At 38.4% G+C, this 18,282-nt stretch overlaps 1 protein-coding gene across 13 annotated transcripts in view; it reads right to left on the reverse strand.

Annotated features, from left to right (window-relative positions):
- Window positions 1-118: 118 nt before the first annotated feature.
- The window catches only part of LOC114140753 (type I inositol 3,4-bisphosphate 4-phosphatase-like), a 31,442-nt gene continuing 13,278 nt past the window's right edge, over window positions 119-18,282 (reverse strand). The window contains exons 9-28 of one of the 13 annotated variants that reach the window (XR_003594666.1): window positions 16,217-16,307; window positions 15,804-15,951; window positions 14,565-14,695; window positions 14,378-14,482; window positions 14,189-14,297; window positions 13,921-13,938; window positions 12,323-12,509; window positions 12,025-12,240; window positions 11,773-11,914; window positions 11,448-11,609; window positions 10,560-10,592; window positions 10,120-10,292; window positions 9,899-10,022; window positions 9,750-9,817; window positions 9,145-9,344; window positions 8,960-9,057; window positions 8,752-8,864; window positions 8,518-8,672; window positions 1,002-1,214; window positions 119-940 (exon numbers count right to left, since the gene is read on the reverse strand). Coding sequence is in view for 12 of the 13 variants with exons in the window: in XM_028010944.1 (XP_027866745.1) it covers window positions 6,579-6,759; window positions 8,518-8,672; window positions 8,752-8,864; window positions 8,960-9,057; window positions 9,145-9,344; window positions 9,750-9,817; window positions 9,899-10,022; window positions 10,120-10,292; window positions 10,560-10,592; window positions 11,448-11,609; window positions 11,773-11,914; window positions 12,025-12,240; window positions 12,323-12,509; window positions 13,921-13,938; window positions 14,189-14,297; window positions 14,378-14,482; window positions 14,565-14,695; window positions 15,804-15,951; window positions 16,217-16,307 (2,454 nt within the window). In the remaining variant the exon portion in view is untranslated. Of the gene's footprint in view, window positions 1,215-2,326; window positions 6,760-8,517; window positions 8,673-8,751; window positions 8,865-8,959; window positions 9,058-9,144; window positions 9,345-9,749; window positions 9,818-9,898; window positions 10,023-10,119; window positions 10,293-10,559; window positions 10,593-11,447; window positions 11,610-11,772; window positions 11,915-12,024; window positions 12,241-12,322; window positions 12,510-13,920; window positions 13,939-14,188; window positions 14,298-14,377; window positions 14,483-14,564; window positions 14,696-15,803; window positions 15,952-16,216; window positions 16,308-18,282 lie in introns of those variants that run through there. The other 12 variants (XM_028010949.1, XM_028010945.1, XM_028010944.1 and 9 more) reach the window with 12 other exon arrangements.

An 18,282-nucleotide genomic window follows, 5' to 3' on the forward strand; every position in this document is an offset into this window, starting at 1 on the left:
AGGAGAATGAATCATATCACAGAGGTCTTTAAATCACTGCACGCCATTTTCTCAGAATGCCACATCTATTATATTTTGTAACTAATCAGGAAAATAGATTCACTTCCAAACCAAATAATACAAAAAAAGTAGTTTATTTTAGCGACGCTGCAACATAAACACTTTCAAATATGGCCGGTTTTCACAGAACAGAGAAACACGTGTGTGTCAGAGTAAAAAAGAAGGAGGGAAAAAAAACACAAAACACTTTCAGTGATGACTAAAATGTACATGGATTTGCACACATGGCAGCTGATTCACAGACATGTAGAGCCAAGTATGTTGGTAGCAGAGTGGCGCCCTCTTGTGTCATAAAATATATCAAACCACTCTCAGTGTTTTGATATAAAACTCCTCATTAGGTCTTTTTAATAGTTTAATGGTAAAATATATGATTTTTAAACTGAAGAACAAGACATAACCTTTTCTGACCCGTCCAACTAACAAAACAAGAGGTAAGACAGAATTCATATCTTGCTCATGGGCACTTCAGACAACATTTTGAAGGCACTGCTTCTTATGCTACTACATGATAATTGCACTAGGTGTGCTTCTATTCATATAAGCTATTCATATTCAAAGGCTTGATTTTACACAATTCATTCCTCTAACCTACCAAGTATTTTGAGTTTTTTCTGCTTAAACTAAAAGCTTGGTATTTATATATCGATTATCAGTGATGGAAAAGATTGAGGCAGTGAGGTTAAAACACTGTTTAGCAACTTATGAATAACGTAATATACGCAAAATGTGTGTTACCACATATACCAGAAAACCGTATATGTTTTCTGGTATATGTACCAGAAAACAGTCTTTGTCATAGGACTTGCCTCAGCGGTTTCAGTGTGGTAGTACAGTGTACGTTGAATCACAGAATCTACCTCCAGAAAACAACATTTCTGGAGGTAGATGTCTTTTAATATCTCACCAGGTGATATTAATGTCTGAAATGCATCCTGACTCTACTCAGTCTAATCCTTCCCAAACCAAGAGGTCATGTGAAGCTGATGCTGTCCTGACAAGCACCTCCAGGGCGGTTCAATCAGGTTTCCACCTTCCCGAAGGTGCCGTCAGGTGGCCGGTAGTGTTTGGGGAAGGCCCTGAGTTGGAACGAGTTAAAGGCGTATTTTCTCGCGCCAACGTTCTTCACAGTGTTTTCTCGTCTGCAGCCCTCGCTGTGAAGACAAAAGAAGCGGGAGGGGGGAGACGAAAAGAGTTAAAACACAAGCGAAACATACTGTGGGTAGGCATGACGACTGGTAACTTGCTAACTGATGGACGATTGAGTTGCTTTGCTAAATTACGAAGCGACTACAACAAGTTAGATTACCTTTTTTATGTATAACAATAAACATGTAATATATAATATTATTTGGCAACCTAACTTGTTAAAAAAAAATGTAAATCAATTTACCAATCAATCAGGCAGTCTTTTCACGTAATACCTTTCATACACAGTGAAAGCTGAATGTTTTATGAAAGTGTTTCTTACTGAAAACAAGCTACCTTATTTAACACTTCCGTACAATGTTTGAATTATAAGGATTTTATATGTCACTTTTTAACTTGTTATCCAACTAACTTGTCTGTTATTAGGTTGAATAAATGAGCTAGATTAGGATCCAAAGGTTTACTACTTGTAAATATCAATCTGTAACTTATCTGCATAGCAAGCTTGTAGCAAGCTAACTAGTTAGCTAGAAGATACATATTTTTTATTAAAATAGCTCAATTTTAGTTAATAGCATCTAGTGCATCTCTTATTTTTGAACTAGTTTAAATATTTCTAGGTTTAGATTATTGATCTGGGGCTAGCTTTTTCTTTAATCACAGAGGTGTTAATGGCATCGCTAACTTGCTATTTAGCTAGCAAGATTATGTACGTTATAAAAGGCCTAAATTGAAATGTTCTTTAACGTTTTATTTAATTCTGTTGCTTGTAACTTCAGTTCAGGTAAGCTAAACAAGTTAGCTAGGACATATTACATTTAAATCGACATCTATAAATAGAAAACAATGTGCTTTTAAATAAAAAAAAAGTTTAATTATTTGCTTAGAAGCTGATATCTAGCCAGTAAATGGCTGGCCAACCAGACGATCAATTACCAAGAAATTTATCAAATGGATTTTGCAATGGCGAGTATTTTTAAATTCAGCCACATAATGTAAAAAAAAACAACAAAAAATACATGAAAAATATTACAAGAAAGAAACATTTATGTAACATCAACAAAAAAAAGAAGTGTAAAACCGACACACAAAAGAAAAAAAATACAGAGTAACAATATTGATGTATATAAATTTTGCAAGTGGAGGCATAAAACATTTATTTGAGCAGCATTATGACTGTAAGGGCACAAAGACAAAGGGTTTTCTTGGATTTGTGTATACATTTAAAGCAGTGTGGGTGCTGGACAAAGCAAAAGTTTAGACATTAAAGTAACATTAATTTGAGGCATAGTTGAAAATACTGTTTTTTTTGTTTTTACTGTAATACATGTCTGGGTGCAGCTGGAATATGAACGCTATCATTGGAATAATTAACAAAACTGACACCTTGAGAGCTACAAAACCACTGTTCTTGCAATAACTTCCTGCACAAATCTCTGTAAAAGTCTTTTTAGAAACAGTAATGCAGAACATTTTTCTGTCAATACAATGAGTGAATTTCAGCATATTAACAGTTTACAGTCAGACATGAGGATTGTAATACCATGATAATGTCACATTACAAGTCAAACATCCCCAAAAACAATATCTGACAATAAGGCTTAGAGTTTTGGACAAAACTGTGAAGAAATTTAGTCGCACAAGAAAATGCATATTCAGTTTCAATAGGCAGTAAAAACAGACATAAATAGCAAAAGAAATAAAGTGACTAGAGTAGGATAGTTATGGCACAAGCATAATATTCAGCATAGAAGCACTGATTTATGTATACACTCCTTTACTGATTCATAATACATATCGCAGACAACAATGTACTGAGACAATACAAGCACGTAAATATAATTCTTCCAAAAACATATTTCAAATATATTCTCTTATAGATCTGCAAAAACAAGCACAAGAAGCTCCATGAAACAGTAACGTAACTGAACCCTTTAGGAAGCACTTTATCATAATGTATCTCTAAAGATGGATAGTAAATAATTAATATATCTCTGAACCTGATATTTTTTTCTCCAACAAACTGTAATTTCCAAACTTTATTTATCTTTAATATATATTTAAAATATTAAAAATAGGTTATTGTTTTTGTTCAATAAATGGTAACGGTGGCAGGTCTGCAGATCAAGGAGAACTCAGTAATCTTGTAAAAATCAACAAGTTATAAATTGCAAAAAAAGAAAGTGTAGTTTGCATTACATTTTCCAAGTGGTACTTTAAAACATAACAACTTAACTCATTAGTTGATTAGTTAATGATCATTATCTGTTTTTAAATAATCTTTTTTTTTCTTAAGGAAAATATTATGCCCACTTGCTTATAAGCTAGCTAGACGTAAAAATAGTGACTATTTAGCTTTTTTTTTTAAACACACTGGATTTGAAATTTGATTTGAAATTTTTATTCATTTTAAATATCTTGATAACATGGCAATTTGACTAGAGATGAACAATGGTAATCCTCATCTATTTTTATGTTTCTATCCAAATAAAAAAGCAACAAAATATTGAAGCTAATATGCTACTAGTGGCACAAAAATATTGAAAAAGGCAGAAACCAAAGAAGGCTCTTACCAAACCTTTTCTAACAAAAGCAATAGAACTGAAAAGCACATCAACTCTAACTAAACTCATTCATAAACATAACTTACAGTAAATAAGATCAGCATATTTCAGCTGAACTAGGAGGTAAATAATGCTCCTGATTGATTTATAATTACATAAATTTATAGTTATAGCTTTCAGGAACACGCGCCACTGCATCGTTTTAATTCTTGTAAACGAAATAAAAATAATTTAACACTGTATCTGAACAAACGAAGAACTTTGCTAACGTGCTAAAATGATAGGAGGTTTTTCTGTGTAGCATGCTAGCTAGCACAGCCGTTTGGATCCACATCAACCGTGATTAAAAATGTTTTTAAGTCTATTTGAGAAGACAGAGAAGCTTGTTATACTTTCACAAGCCAAAGAATTGATCACTGGTCAGTGTATGTGAATGCTAGCAGGACATGAGAGCCAATAAACTCCCAAGGGAGGCTAATTTGGTCTTATCTATTTCCTTACTGGGTCGATCTTAACGACACCGAGTCTGAACGCTCTGGGGAGGCAGCTGATGCTGCAGGCCAAGATATTGATTTTTAAATAGCACACTTCCAAGTAAAGCAGCCTGAATGCTTTCAGTTCCCCAAAATAAGAAACACACTATTCATCCTTTTTCTTCCAGACACATCAAATTATGGTACAGTTCTGCCTTGAATAAACGATATGCACTTATTTGTTGCCTCAAAAATGAGACGGAGTCCAGATATGAGCATATATTTTTTCCAGACATAATACATTTTAACAATGAAATCTTTTGTTGTAATTACTATTTATAATTTTTATATAAAAAAAGCACATATTTATAGAAACTGTTTACCAATTAATTCGATAATAAGCTATTTTTATTAAATTATTCTGTGATGTTTTCTGCCTTCCATATACAGAACTGTTCTTCTAAATACGTTTGAATTGCTGCTCTTTTCATATAGTTGATTTTAGTTTTGTTTTTAAACCATTTTGTCATTCAAGAAGCAGCAATGGTTGCTAAAACAAAACAGCGTTTGTATTACAGAAAACATATTCAATGGGGGGGAGGGAGAAGAAAAATAAATAAACAGGAGACTTTATGCAAAACTGCTGCATCTAGGCCCGTCACGATAAGAAATTGTTCCAGAAATTATTGATTTATTATTTATTTAATGATTGTTGTCTAACTGGAAGTTATTAATCTTATTTTAATTTATTACGCAATGAATTGATTTATTGCTTTTTGTGACAGGCCTCGCTGCATCTAGCAAACATCTGAAAACAGACCCTGCAGTAAAACCTGACTAGCATTTGGCTATCGATGGAATACATCCATCAATAATTCAAAAATCTTGTTGCATAATAACCTAAATAGAGTCTTTGACTTTCATAACTGCCTCTAAAGCTTATGGACGTAAACGGCATACAACCGGCAGCATCACTTTGCATAATCAAACACATTTCACCTGGATATCCTACAATCTGCCATGGCTGCTTTGTCATGAAAGCAATATGTGGCCGAAGCAAAAAGCCTCACACTTTCTATAAAACCAGGAAGACCCGCTGAAAAGCAAAAAACAAGGCTGACAAAAATATAAATATATGCAAGCTTAAGCATAGCTGCATAAAAAGCTTTAGGTTCACCTACATTTGCTCAAAAGCTGAGTGCCGACGCACGCGGAAGACTATGAAAGCATAAATGGAAGAAGCTGTTTATATATTTCTTTTTTTTTTTTTTAAATAAAAGTTACTCTCAGTTCTTCCAGAAGCTCTTTTAATATAGCCTATTTTAAGTTAACTTTATATACATAAACTCACAGATTTACTGATATTTTCTACAGTTTTAGTCAGAAGGTTATGTGCTCTCATCGTGGCCATTATCATTTTTCAAATTTTATTTCATCTTACAATTGAGTTTTTGGTCATTGAGTGAACAAGTTGGTGTGAGCATCATATTTTGGATCGTCTTTAATTTAAAATTACATGCATCGGATGAAACCAAATATATATATTATAATATTTATGACAACGACGAGCAGAACTTCTGAATCCAAGTGTGTTCTGGTGTTATTTGTGAGAAATAAGGCAGCGTGACATCAAGTCATTTGCTAAAAAATATCCATTACATCCCTTTTAAAAATACTTTTTCTTCTCTCTCATGTTCCCCATAAAACACATCATTTATTGTTAAGCATCTTTGTTTTGAAGCCTTTCCTCTTTCTTTATGTGAGGAATCACATAAAAAAAAAAAAAAAGACAAAATGTTGCACTTTACAGGAACGGCAGCATTTAGAGAGAAAATATGAAAATAAGACACAAAAATTAAACTTTAAAGCAGCAGTATATCACTTTAATAAAAAATATTTTTTGCTATATTTGTTGAAACTGTTGCTCAGCAAATGCTAACTAGTGCTAAGGCTAGTTAGCATGTCTACCAATAACGGCGGATAAAAGTTTCTTTCTGTAACGCTAAGTTGTTTCTCCGTGGTTAGCATGTTTAGCAGTGCTCTCACAAGGTTAATTGACAGCGCTAAGACCCTCCTTCTGACTCTGATTGGTTGTTTTTGGTTGGGAAATTATGATAGATTTACATACTGCAGCTTTAAAATGGTAAATCAGATGCGTGATGCCTCACTTTCAGCAAAAGGAGAAAGAAGTGAAGGAAAATTCAGTTGTCTTTTCTTTTCCCATGAAGAAACTCCAGTGGGGGTTATGGAAAGCCCTTTGTTCAGGTGAAACAGTGTGTGACCTCCTGCGGTTTCAAAATAAACCAAAAAAAAAAACCTGACCAGGCCTGGCTCAGCTGCAGCGGACTTTGGCCAAGAAATACGCCACGCTGAGGAAGATGCACACCACCAGCAGGTTGGGGCTGAGCGCCAACAGCGGCAGGGAGTACATGAGGCTGGGGTCCAGCCGCAGGTCGCGCACTGGCAGCAAGCCGCTCAGGTTCTTCTGGATCACACCTTCCCTCGTCCCAACGCTGTCCGGTGTGGGGAAGAAGAACGGGAAGGAGGTGGAGCGGCAAAACAGGAGGAACAGAGCGACGGATGAGGAGGAAGGGATATAAACAGATGGCACGCAGATATGCCAGCGGAGAGATGGCAAATTAATAAGTGGGATGTGAGAACAAGGAAAAAAAAACAAAAACGTGTTGACAGAAAGCAGCTCCCACAAGGCGACGTCAAAACAATAACATCAATAAACAAATAAAACACGATCCGGCAAAAATAAATTTGTCAAACGACAAGAACCATGAGACGGGAAGCAGAGGAAGGAAAGAGAGGAGAGAGAAAAAAAGAGAAATTAGGAAAGATGTTCTTTAAAGAAAGAAAAGAGGAAACAGCAAAATGGTTCACCATGTTTATCTTCTCTTTAGACATGGATGAAAGATGAAGGAGAAGCGCGAAGCTCAGAGCATGCAAACGTTACGGGTGTGGGACAATTTGTTACTGTCAGACATGCGTCCGGGGTCAAATCAAATCTGAGTTCATGCCGGCCGGCTGCGGAGGAGGAGGGGAACGCGTGCAGACGTGTGGAGGAGAGGGAGAAAGATGGAGAGACTTTAAACAGAGCGGTGCGAGCATCTCTGGGATTTGTACCAAACAGAGGCATTTGGAGAACCTGGGAATCACATTTGCTGTGGATCAATATCGGTATCAATAACGACCAGCAGTCGCACTGTCTCCTGTCTCAGATCAGCGTCGTATTTCGCGGGGGGAAAAAAAGCTCAGCTTGTTTCTTTTTTTTCCCCCTTTGTTGGAGGTAAACAGGACCGCTTTCACACTTTGTAATTTTGTATATATATTTTTGACTTTATTGATGCGTTAGAATGTAACGGCTATGATTGAACAACTTGTAAAATTGGCAAATTTCACAAAATTTAACTGAGTTTAGAGAGATTAGTTACTGTTACCACTTACCTCTTGAGTTTAGTTGGAAAATTCTGCCAGTCATCAACATACAATAACAGCAATGGGCCTACTTCCACTAGCTCCACAGGTTGTTTGGGAGATTAGCTTTAAGCTAACTAAAATGCCAGTAGTTTTTATGGGTTATTTTGTACATTAGCGGCTAATTAGCAAAATGCTAACTTTTGTTTATTGCTCGGTATGGTTAATTCCGGTGTTATATATACTGTAAAGTGCCCAAGAAATAAATTATATGCTTTGTAATTTACATAATTTGAATCTTATATAACTTTGGTTTTACTGGCCTGGCTGTGTAATTCACCAGTAAATATCAACAACTAGCTTATGTTCTTTGTAATGCGTTTTTCTTACACACTTCTGTGGAGTTTGGAGAAATTTTACAGTGGCTTTCGAGAAATGAGTTAAATGTGTTTGCAAATAATAGCAGTTTTAGTTGTTGTGCACCTCAAATTTCCAACAAAAAGTAGCAGTAAAAGTTTATTTTAAGACCTGAAATACAACCTTGTGCTTCTACGGTTCAATTTCAAACTGTGTAATCTAGCTGGCCCCAATTCCTGCAGTCAATACAAACCTAAAACAAAGTATAGTTCACTGGTAGCCGATGGGCAAAAGGATGACAAAGGAAAAAATGACGATGATTGTGGCAAAAACAATAAATCTGCCAGTTAAAAATAAAGTTTACACATTTTTGTCTGAGATTTGTTTTTGTTTTTTATTTTTTTTCAATCAAATAAAGACAAATCAGATTTCAGCTTAGAGTTCAAGTGATACTAGAATTACGGCCCAACAGAACAGGTTGATTCTCCTACCTGCGCATGCAGTCGAGCGCCTGCGTGAAGACCTGTGGCGCCATGCCGTGTTCATGCTGCAGGATCAGGCACTGCTCCAGAGTGACCGACATGCCCGTCCGGTCTTTGGCGCTCTTGCAGCTGGTGAAACGGACGCCGTTCAGTCGGCGGCAAATCTAACGCAGGAAAGCGAAGAGGTTTGAGTTTCAACAGGCAGATTCGTCCCTTCTTCTGCATTCAGAGGTTTTTAATCACATCGGCCGCCTGCCAGAGGATGTCCACGTTCTTGTTCTTCCTGGCGTTGACGTTCTGGCCCAGAAACCTCAGCAGCTCAGGGAGGCAAGTCTGGGAACGGGACCTGGGAAGGCCTGGGTGGGGGAAAGGACGGTCGTAGGAGTTTTAACTCTTTCATTTCTCATATTCTGAGACGATACAGAAGCAGAATTAGCTTTTACGAACTCACAGTCCTCAGGAAGTACTTCTTTGAACTGTTCATAGTACGAGTTCAGCCTGGACAGACTCTCCATGTTGATAATTTCCTGCAGGGATGTGTCACCAAACCTGAGCGGCACAAACACAAACTCAGGTTTCTTTTTTTCCCCCCTTCATCTCAAACTCTCTGGAGGAGAAAATGTGAGTTTGTCTCACTTCTCGGCAAGCGTCTGCTGCTCGTTGATGCCCACGTTAAAGTGCACCGGCTGGACCCTCAGCAGCATCCCGCTCTGGATCTCCCGCGGCAACGCGTCGAACATGCTGCCCGGCAGAGGGATGCGGACGTTGAAGCCGTCCCTGTTGCCCGTGATGATCGGCAGCATGTCGGGGGCGGAGCTGCCGGTTGCCTGGGTGATCTGAGTCAAAATAATAAAATAAAAAACAAAACAAAATCTTCTCTTTTGATTTAGAATATTTGCACACAAATTACACTGCAAAAATGCAAAAATTTGCCAAATATTTTTTTATATAGTTTCTAGTGCAAATACCTTGAAATAAGATAAAACTAACTTACAAGTAACTTTTCAGCAAGATATGCAAGCTTGTTTTAAGTAAATAATTCTTGAATTTAGATATAAAAAGTACTAGAACTGCTACATCTTTTTTTAGAATTGTTGAAAAATTATTTACTTAGCTTATATATCTTGCTGAAAACTTGCTTTAAATTTTTTTTTCTTTCCCAAATTCAAATGTACTAAAATATTTTAACTAGAAACTTCTTGGGTTTTTTGCTGTGTAAATATTATGTAGTGTTATTTTACCTTAAAGGTGACGTTCCGCAGATCCATGACGCCGATGCTCATGTCCTCCAACATGGCGACCTCCTCTCCTACACGCACAAGGAGACACTCAGCGAAGTAAATCCAGCTAAAAAAGTAATGAATAAGATCTGATAGAGTCTGTTTCGGACCGTAGGTGCTGAGCAGGGACTCGTACTGAGCCAGCAGGCCGATTGTGTAGAGCTGCCGCAGGAAACCGTTGTCTCGAAGACAGTTCCTCAGTTTGATGACAAAGCCACAGATCAGGGCAGTGAGCTGCAAGGAACAAGGAGAGACATCAGAACAGGAGGAAAGAAGTTTTTTCATTGGATTAGGGGGCGAGTGTCTCTTGAGTCATGTTTTGCGTGCTGACCGTCTGGCAGAAGACGACATCCCGACGATATTGCAGCGACACGTCCATGGCTATGGTGGGGGCGCTGTCCTGCATCAGCAGGAACACCATGGACTTCTTGGCCTTGTCGGTCATCATGGCGACGCACTCTGTGAGCGTGGTGAGGAGCGGGTACAGAGCCTCGCTCCACTCACCTGGGAACAAAGATGGAACGGAGTCAAGAATAAAACCAAGAGGTTATTAGCTGGAAGACTGGAACTGAAATTAATCTTAATTAGACTGTCGAGAGACAGAAACATACTGGACAGTTAGAGGGCAAGAAAAGCAGAAGCGCTGATGAAAGCCAAGTTACACTGTGTGTCTTTTTCATTTTTGAAATGACAGAAAAAGTTATGGAAAGTGACTATTCAAAAACAAAAACAAACCTATATTAATTCAAAGTCAGAGGCAGCAGCTCTTACCTGGGTACGCCTCCTCTGCACTCGGGCTTCCATCTGGAAGAAGGAGTGGAGGTGCAACATGCATGATTAGCAGACACACATAGAAAACACTGCAGACCAGGGTCAAACATCTAACAATAAAAATGTACTATACAGCTTCTTCTGCCTGAATATGATTAGAAATCTCAAGCAAAGGCTTCCTCTTTATTCCCACATTGGTTTAAAGGGGTAGATGGAACAGATGTTTGACCATGGTCCACAACATTTAACATACTGACTGAAACACGGTGGACAACGACAAAGGTTAAACAATGAGACTCGATCGAATAGAAGAACATGATCCAGACGAGGAGGTGAGAGAAGTTTGGTTTCAGACTGAGGTTTACATACATTCATGTCATTTTAATTAGATTTTGAAGGTTCAGATGCTTAAAACAAAAATAGGGTCAACGAGTTTTAACTACCAGTGGTGACCCTAAGAGAGGTTAAAGAGGGAGATGGTTTCTGGATACTTCATTCTCCTGATATTACGACTTTGTTCTGGTAACATTATAACTTAAAAAAATATAAATCTTTATTTATATATATATTTTGTCGTAGCGTTGACCTTAATTCAAAATCCAAATAAATAGAAGTTGTAAAACACATTGTCAAACATAATGGCGGCCGTGGCTGTGCTAACATCACTTCAAACTATCAAAACCAAAGAAGTCAATTGGTGAAAAAAATCTTGATTTTCCAAAACTTTAATCCTCAAAACCGATGAACCGATAGACCCGATTCATCGCCCAGTCCTCAGAAATTTACCCCAGAATGAGTGTATTCTGAGTGAATGTAAACTTCTGACTGCAACCTCTATGCGGTTCTGTGGAAAAACTGAGCAACAAAGCAGTAGAAACAGAAACGTACAGTTTTCCTGTTCGGGGCAGGCGGGTCGGGCAGATGAGGAGAGGGCAGGCGAAGAGGAAGAGTATGGTGGTGCTGATGAAGATGGTGGAGGTGGTTCTGATGATATTGAGTCCTGTGACAAACTTCCTGGGTTGATCCAGAAAGCCCGTCGTTTTTCCTCACCTTTTCATAGCCACATACACAAGAGTCAATTTACACCAACATCTGATTGTGATTCCTGTGTTTTTGTTTTTTTAATAACGTATGATGATGAAAACTGATTCCAGCTGAGCAGACTAAGCAGAAATATTAGAGCTAAAACTTAAATGGTGAACAGGTGGAGCACCTTTTTTACTGTCGCCGCCCTGCAGGTCATGCTGGGTACTGTCCAGACTACTGCTGCTGGGTCTCCTCTCTTTCTGCAGCATCTTATCCACTCGCTGGATGATGCAGTCCAGAGACTTGTCCACATTGACCCAAACCTTCTCCTGGGCAGAAGGCAAAAGATTTTAACTCAAATATGCCGGATGTGAAGAGAAAACCAAAAATAGCCGATAGTAATAATGACAAAACGCTGAGGAATGTTGTAAAGACCTACCCACTCCTCTTCGTGCCAGTCCACATGCAGCGAAGATCGACTGTTGCAACCGCTCCACTTGGCCAGCAGAGTGTCCTGATCGTTGCGGAGGACCACTTGTTCTGGTTCGGCGGTAGGCGATGCTTTGGAGGCAATGTAGTCAGGCCGCGCCGCGTTCAAAGCCTGGATGGCCGAAGCCAGCAATTTGCAGTCGCACACCATCACCAACTGACGAGTCTGACATCATCCGATGAGAACATATCGCTTTTAGTCGTGGAATAAATGGAGACAAACTCCCAAATCAAACTGCCTGTGGTACCTTATCCGTCAGGATAGCCAGCGTCCTCTCCAGCCCGCTAGCCGATCGGTCTTTGGCGGCTCGGGAAAGCCTCTCAGCGTAGTAGTTGACCTGAGTTTTGAGCGTGTTGACGTGGGCGATGATCTCTTTGGCTCGGACAATGTCCTGGGGTATGTAGACGATGGACTGTGAGCTGGAGAGCGCGCTGCTGCGGGGAGAAAAGACCGTTACCAAACCATACGCTGACGACACTCTGCTCTACACTTCTAACGGGAAAAAGTCAGCTCCTGATTTTAAGAAGATCTGTTTCCAAAACAGGAGGGAGAGATGCAACTGACATGTCAAATAAGACTTTACATGCACATGCCTGCTGTGCCTTAACATGTTCTGAGCAGAGGGATATACCACTGACATTTGAACTTGAGAATTAGTTCTAAAAATGATCTTTTCCAAGTGACTTTTATTAGAAACTTGAACAAACAGCCGACTTACAACTTTACAAACTGACATTTCAATGAATTCGATAAAGTGATACTGTTTCACGTCATTTCTGGGTTTGACAACTTAAAAACATTAACAGTTTGTGTGGTGGTACGAGGCGGTGTTATTTGAAAATTGCAGTTCATAGCCTGTTAAATGAAGTAAATTAAGCACTGACCTTGTAATGACCAGCTGAACCATGCGTCTTAAAATTTTCAACAACTTGGTATCAAACTTTGATTTTGATTGGTCGTCCTTTGATCAGACCTTTCTGAATCTGATTCTGATCACAAATAAGAAAATCTACAGCAGTGGCAACTACCACTCGAAAAAAGGCTTGCCACAAAAGATGGAAGCTTTTTATAACTACAAAAAAAATTGAAAAGAATGTAAGGTGACGGTAGACCGTCTCTCCCACACAACTCTAGTCTGTTAGCCAATTTTGAGACAAATAAAAAGTATCAGCATTTGCCGTGTACATGTAAAATTACCTCCAGTACATCCATCTATGGCATTAGGAAAACTGCTTGTGTCCTACCTTTAACTTTCATAATAATTACTATTCTGTAGCTTAGAAAATGCACCTATAATAGCTCACTTTTTGTCCTCAGACAATGTAACCGAGGAACTTTCTCTTTCCACAATATTTTGATAATTTATGTGTCCACGTGACTTACAGGATCTATGTCAGAAAATAAGAATCTATTTTCTATTTTTCTATTTTCTGCAGGGCGCACTCTGCAAACAGGACAAGAAGAAGGAAATATATTTTGCAGTTTCGCTTTGTAAACGTGCCCTGTAGCGCAGCCAGATGAACTCCGTCACCATTCACTTCAAAACCACCCAGGAGGCATAGACTATTAATAAACTATTAAACTGGTTTCTTTTTGCTTTTCAAAATAAGAGCAAGATATAAACATATTGGTGGAGATTGTAAATTCTCGGAAAGGATGTCTAAGGATACGTCAAAGTTGTGCGAGTTCAGTTTGACATATTGAAACTCTCGTTTTAAGACAAATAGTTCAGTTTCTTTATTGCTTTCATGTTTTTGTAAACAAGCCATAACCTGAAATTTTCCATTGTAGCAGTGAGATACAAACTGTGAAATGAAAACAAGCAAAATTAAGGCAGCAACTCACCATCCCTCCTCACAAACGCTGATCAAAAAAACAGTAACAGAAACAAATTAAGAAGAAAGCCAGAAAATATTACAAAGAAACAGTGCATTAATTGAATGTAAAATCAAAGCAGGTCAATGATTTGCTTATTGGAAGTATCTGAAATAAAAATTGAAATATGAATGAAGTTTAAAAAAAAATTAACTCAAGGAAAAGGAAAAAAAAACATGACTTATCTGAACTGTTTTTTTGAACTGTATAAAATCCGTGTACATTCACGTTAACTTACTGTTTCTTGGCCTCCTCAAACTTATGGATGAGCTTCCTGAGGCCGCCACTTTTAAATCCCTGGCAATGAGCAGCCGGAGCGCCAATCGTTATGACATCATAGGTGTGCTCTGCGATGAAACAGATGACCGTTTACAGAGGGAAGGACAGCACACAAAAGAATAAATGTTTTCAAGAATAGATGTTTTACTGAAGTCCAGCTCGTCCTGCACCCTCATCCTCTGCACATGGAGGTTGGTTGGCATGAATTCCAGCTTCCTGTCTGCTTTCAGGTTGCTAGCTTTGAAGGAGGGACCTGACGCCGAGAGCATATGAGGGAGAAAGCTTAAAGTTTTTTACTCACTGACCAACGTTTGGGGAGCCGTGAAGACACCGACCTCGGTAGCTGTTGAGGTCGCACAGCGTTTCCTGATATGCGAGCGTTATGGACTGGTACTGGGACACGATCTGCCGTCGTAAAGTCTCCCAGCAGGGTGATAACTCTCCCAGTTCCTCCAGCTCACACACCCTGCAGAGATATTTAAGGTGGAGAAGAAAAAAAAAGACAGACTCAATAGAAATGACCTCAAAGTGCATATTTCATCATATTTTGGTGCCAGAAAATATTCACGGTGGCGCCTCACTTTTGCAACATTTAATGTTACAAAAGTGTTAGAGTAGTAATGTAATGTTACAGCAGTATCCCAAAACTGATTCAATTCCACAAAATTGTAAAAATTTGAAGATTGAGGCAAGTTTATTAAATCAGTAAAAAAAAAAGCTGCAAACTTCCTGCCGTTTATGCAAAGATAGGTTTCAATTTGTTAAGTTTGTGTTTGCTTGTTATGGATGTACGTCCTGATTTTAGACACTAGAAACCACAAAACAAGAGTGAAAATAAATAAAATTAAATTCTGAGGAGGTTAGAACTGCAGATTTTGTAGGGCTGGAACGATTAATTGTATTAATTGATTATTGAAATAATCGTAAACTAATTTAGTAACCGATTAATCATTAACTGGAGTATGCAGACTCGAGTCAACACTGAAAAAAATATACATACATTTAGCGTGCAAGATTAAAAAATACTTTGTCTGCAAATACGATTGAGCCAAACCTCCTCAAGTCAGATAGTTTTAGCTTCATCTGGTTCAAATTCTGCAATCAGTTAATCTAAAAAACAATCAACACCTAAGCTGTGTACAATATTGATGTTAATTTATCATCATCAATCACTTTATTTTGGTAAATTGTCCACATTAAACACATGAAACAAGAAAGGAAAAAAACAATGAACAAACCCACAATTTACCAAAAAAGGAATAGGCTGAAGCAAAGCTGCCTACCCTGTTTTTATACCTTAAGTCTTGCAGAATGGGTTGAGCTTTTTATGTTTATTAGCTGCAGATGCATTCTTTACTACAAATGATTGAGCGTTTGCTAAAGGAATTCTGCGTTATTGCATTTTCGGCAATAATGTTCCACTTAAAAATATGAAATATTTGTTTATATGTATCTTTTCAGTTTTCTAGTATTGTATTAAAAAGGTATAGATGAAAAATCTGAAGAAAATGCCACTTCTTTAAAAATATGATTAATCATCAGAATAATCGATAACTAAAATAATCGTTCAGTACCTGGCGAAGTCCTCCTCCAGCAGCAGCTTGACAAACTGCCGGGGAATGTTGAGGGACAGGACGCTCTCGGCCATCTGCTCCAGGACGCGCAGGTGCTTTCCGTCAGTGGTTGGGAAGCGGTACATCCTGGACATGGTTCCTCCAAACACTGTTTCACATGCACATCGTAATGCGGTTTGACAGGTTTCGCAAGTGCACCAGCACCTTTTCTTATCAAACAATCATTCATACCAAAAACTGCATGTAACTACAACACTGAGGAGCTTTCATTCCCTCACCTGGCAGCTCTCTGTGACTTAGTTACCTTGTTTCCTGCAGGTACTCTGTGCTCCTGGCCTAGCTTTTCCCTCACGCTATATTGTGGTGTCTTATGCTTAAATCTATCTGCTGCTGTGAAGTCAGTGAAGTCTCACCTGAGCGTAGTAGGCTGTCTTTAGACAGTGAGGCGTATTTAATCCGGGCTCCCATCGACTCAGTCAGGCTCTCATCGACGGGAAGTACCATCTGCAGCCAAAACAAAAACAGACTCAGTGCAAATTTGACCTGCTTTACGCTGAATCAAGACAGAAATTAGACACCGTGTCTTTCTCATAGGCAGAGAGCATATAGTAATGTGCTGTCAGTGAGGCAGAATACACCAGCATGTATGAGTCACAAGGCAATTTGGAGCTAGACTGGCAAGGAATAACGCAATAACTGTAACCACATCCAGGCTCAGTTCTGCTGGTTGCTGGGAGACCAATAATACAGCATTAAAACTATTATTGTCATAATCAACGTAATAAAATCCTTGAACACATTTTGAATCATTTTGCCTTGACATATAGGTTAATACCAAGGTTTCTGGCTATGAGTCTGAAAAGGAACTAAACGAACAAAAGGTTTGGCATTTACTGACCCAAGTTTCAACATGGTCGTTCTTACAAGTTTAATGATTAAGATGAGAACAGACAGTGTGTGATCGTTAGGCCTGTCGCAATAAACGATAAATCGATTAATCGTACGATAAATTAAAACTATCGACCTCATTTTAATTATTAGCTTTATCGTCTCTTCCGACCTTTTTCTCTTTCAGCTAATGAGACTGAATGAAAAAAAGGCTCAACTCCGGTGCTCTCCACCGACTCCTCCCTTTCTCATTTCCTCAGTGTAAAGCCCAGCGCACACAACACATCTTAGAGCTGTCGGCCGATTGTCGGCTCATTTTCAAAACCTGACAGATCACACATTACCCGACAGAAATCCTAGGTATAACGGTTCTATCGGGTTCGGTCGGGTTCGGTCCTGCCGTGTGGTGTCCAACAATGGGCACAAAATAATGGCTACAAGTTCAGTGAACTAATTTTAAAACCAGGCATTAATCAATGCTTTACTACAATCTACCTGCAATGCATGTGGCTAGTGTCAGCGTAAAGTCATGACTGAATGAAAATCATTATAACATGTTTACGTCACGTTAACGAAGAACAGCTGAAAAGTTACCGGGTTTATCAACTGCGGTAGCAATTTAGCTCCAACTCCTCCCCTTGTCATTTCTATATTCTTTGCATGTTAAATAAACATTAATGTTGTTTCCACATATCATCTCCAATGTCCGCTGGACTTCGGGTTGCGCTGTGTCAGCTGTTTGGGATTCCTCTCTGTAATTTCCCCTCAGAAAGAGTGGAGGAGAATCCGCGCTTTCTGATTGGCTACCTGTCACATTCAACAGGTGTAGTTAAAGCTCCCAGTCGGGGAAAATCCCTGATTTAGATCAGAGCGGCAACAAGATCTACCATAACACACCACACAATCTTAGAAAGATCAACGTTCTGAGATTGTCATAAGGGGAAAAATAGGAGCAAAAAATCATGTAGTGTGAATTATTGCATCAGGTAGTCGATGTGCCCATTTTCTCTATTTAAATCTAATTATTACTGAAGGGCAACATAATATACAGACTTCATAATCTGCACTCTTTTGGTTGAATGCAGTATTTATTTCCACTTTGGTTTTATGATGTTTAGTTTTTATCAAGTACATTTTTTGTTAATGGAGACTGAGAATCCATTTTATTTTTGTTTTTGGTTGTTTTGTTTATTTTGTTTATCAGTTCCAGTGTTAAATGTTCTTTTGAATATAAAGTGCATCTATCTTTGGCAGGAAATCACATGAATTATTATGTCATTTCCATTAAATCAGTGTAAAAAGGTCTTCAGACAATATTATTGTTTATCGCAATAATTTTTTGAGACAATTAATCGCTCAGCAAAATTTGCTATCGTGACAGGCCTAGTGATCGTTTATTGCACAATGCGCTACATTATTATATTACCATTTCCAAAAGAGGAGCAACCTCCACAAAACATAATAATGTCATCACATAATGTGGCAGAAAGTGTTGCAAAATGCATCCAAGGATCTATTGTATTTTGCATTGATTATTACACAATCCGACGTTACATGCTATTTGGTGAGCCGTGTCACTGAATAGGGCCTT

The sequence above is a fragment of the Xiphophorus couchianus genome, chromosome 24, assembly GCF_001444195.1.
Source record: "Xiphophorus couchianus chromosome 24, X_couchianus-1.0, whole genome shotgun sequence".
NCBI lineage: Eukaryota > Metazoa > Chordata > Actinopteri > Cyprinodontiformes > Poeciliidae > Xiphophorus > Xiphophorus couchianus.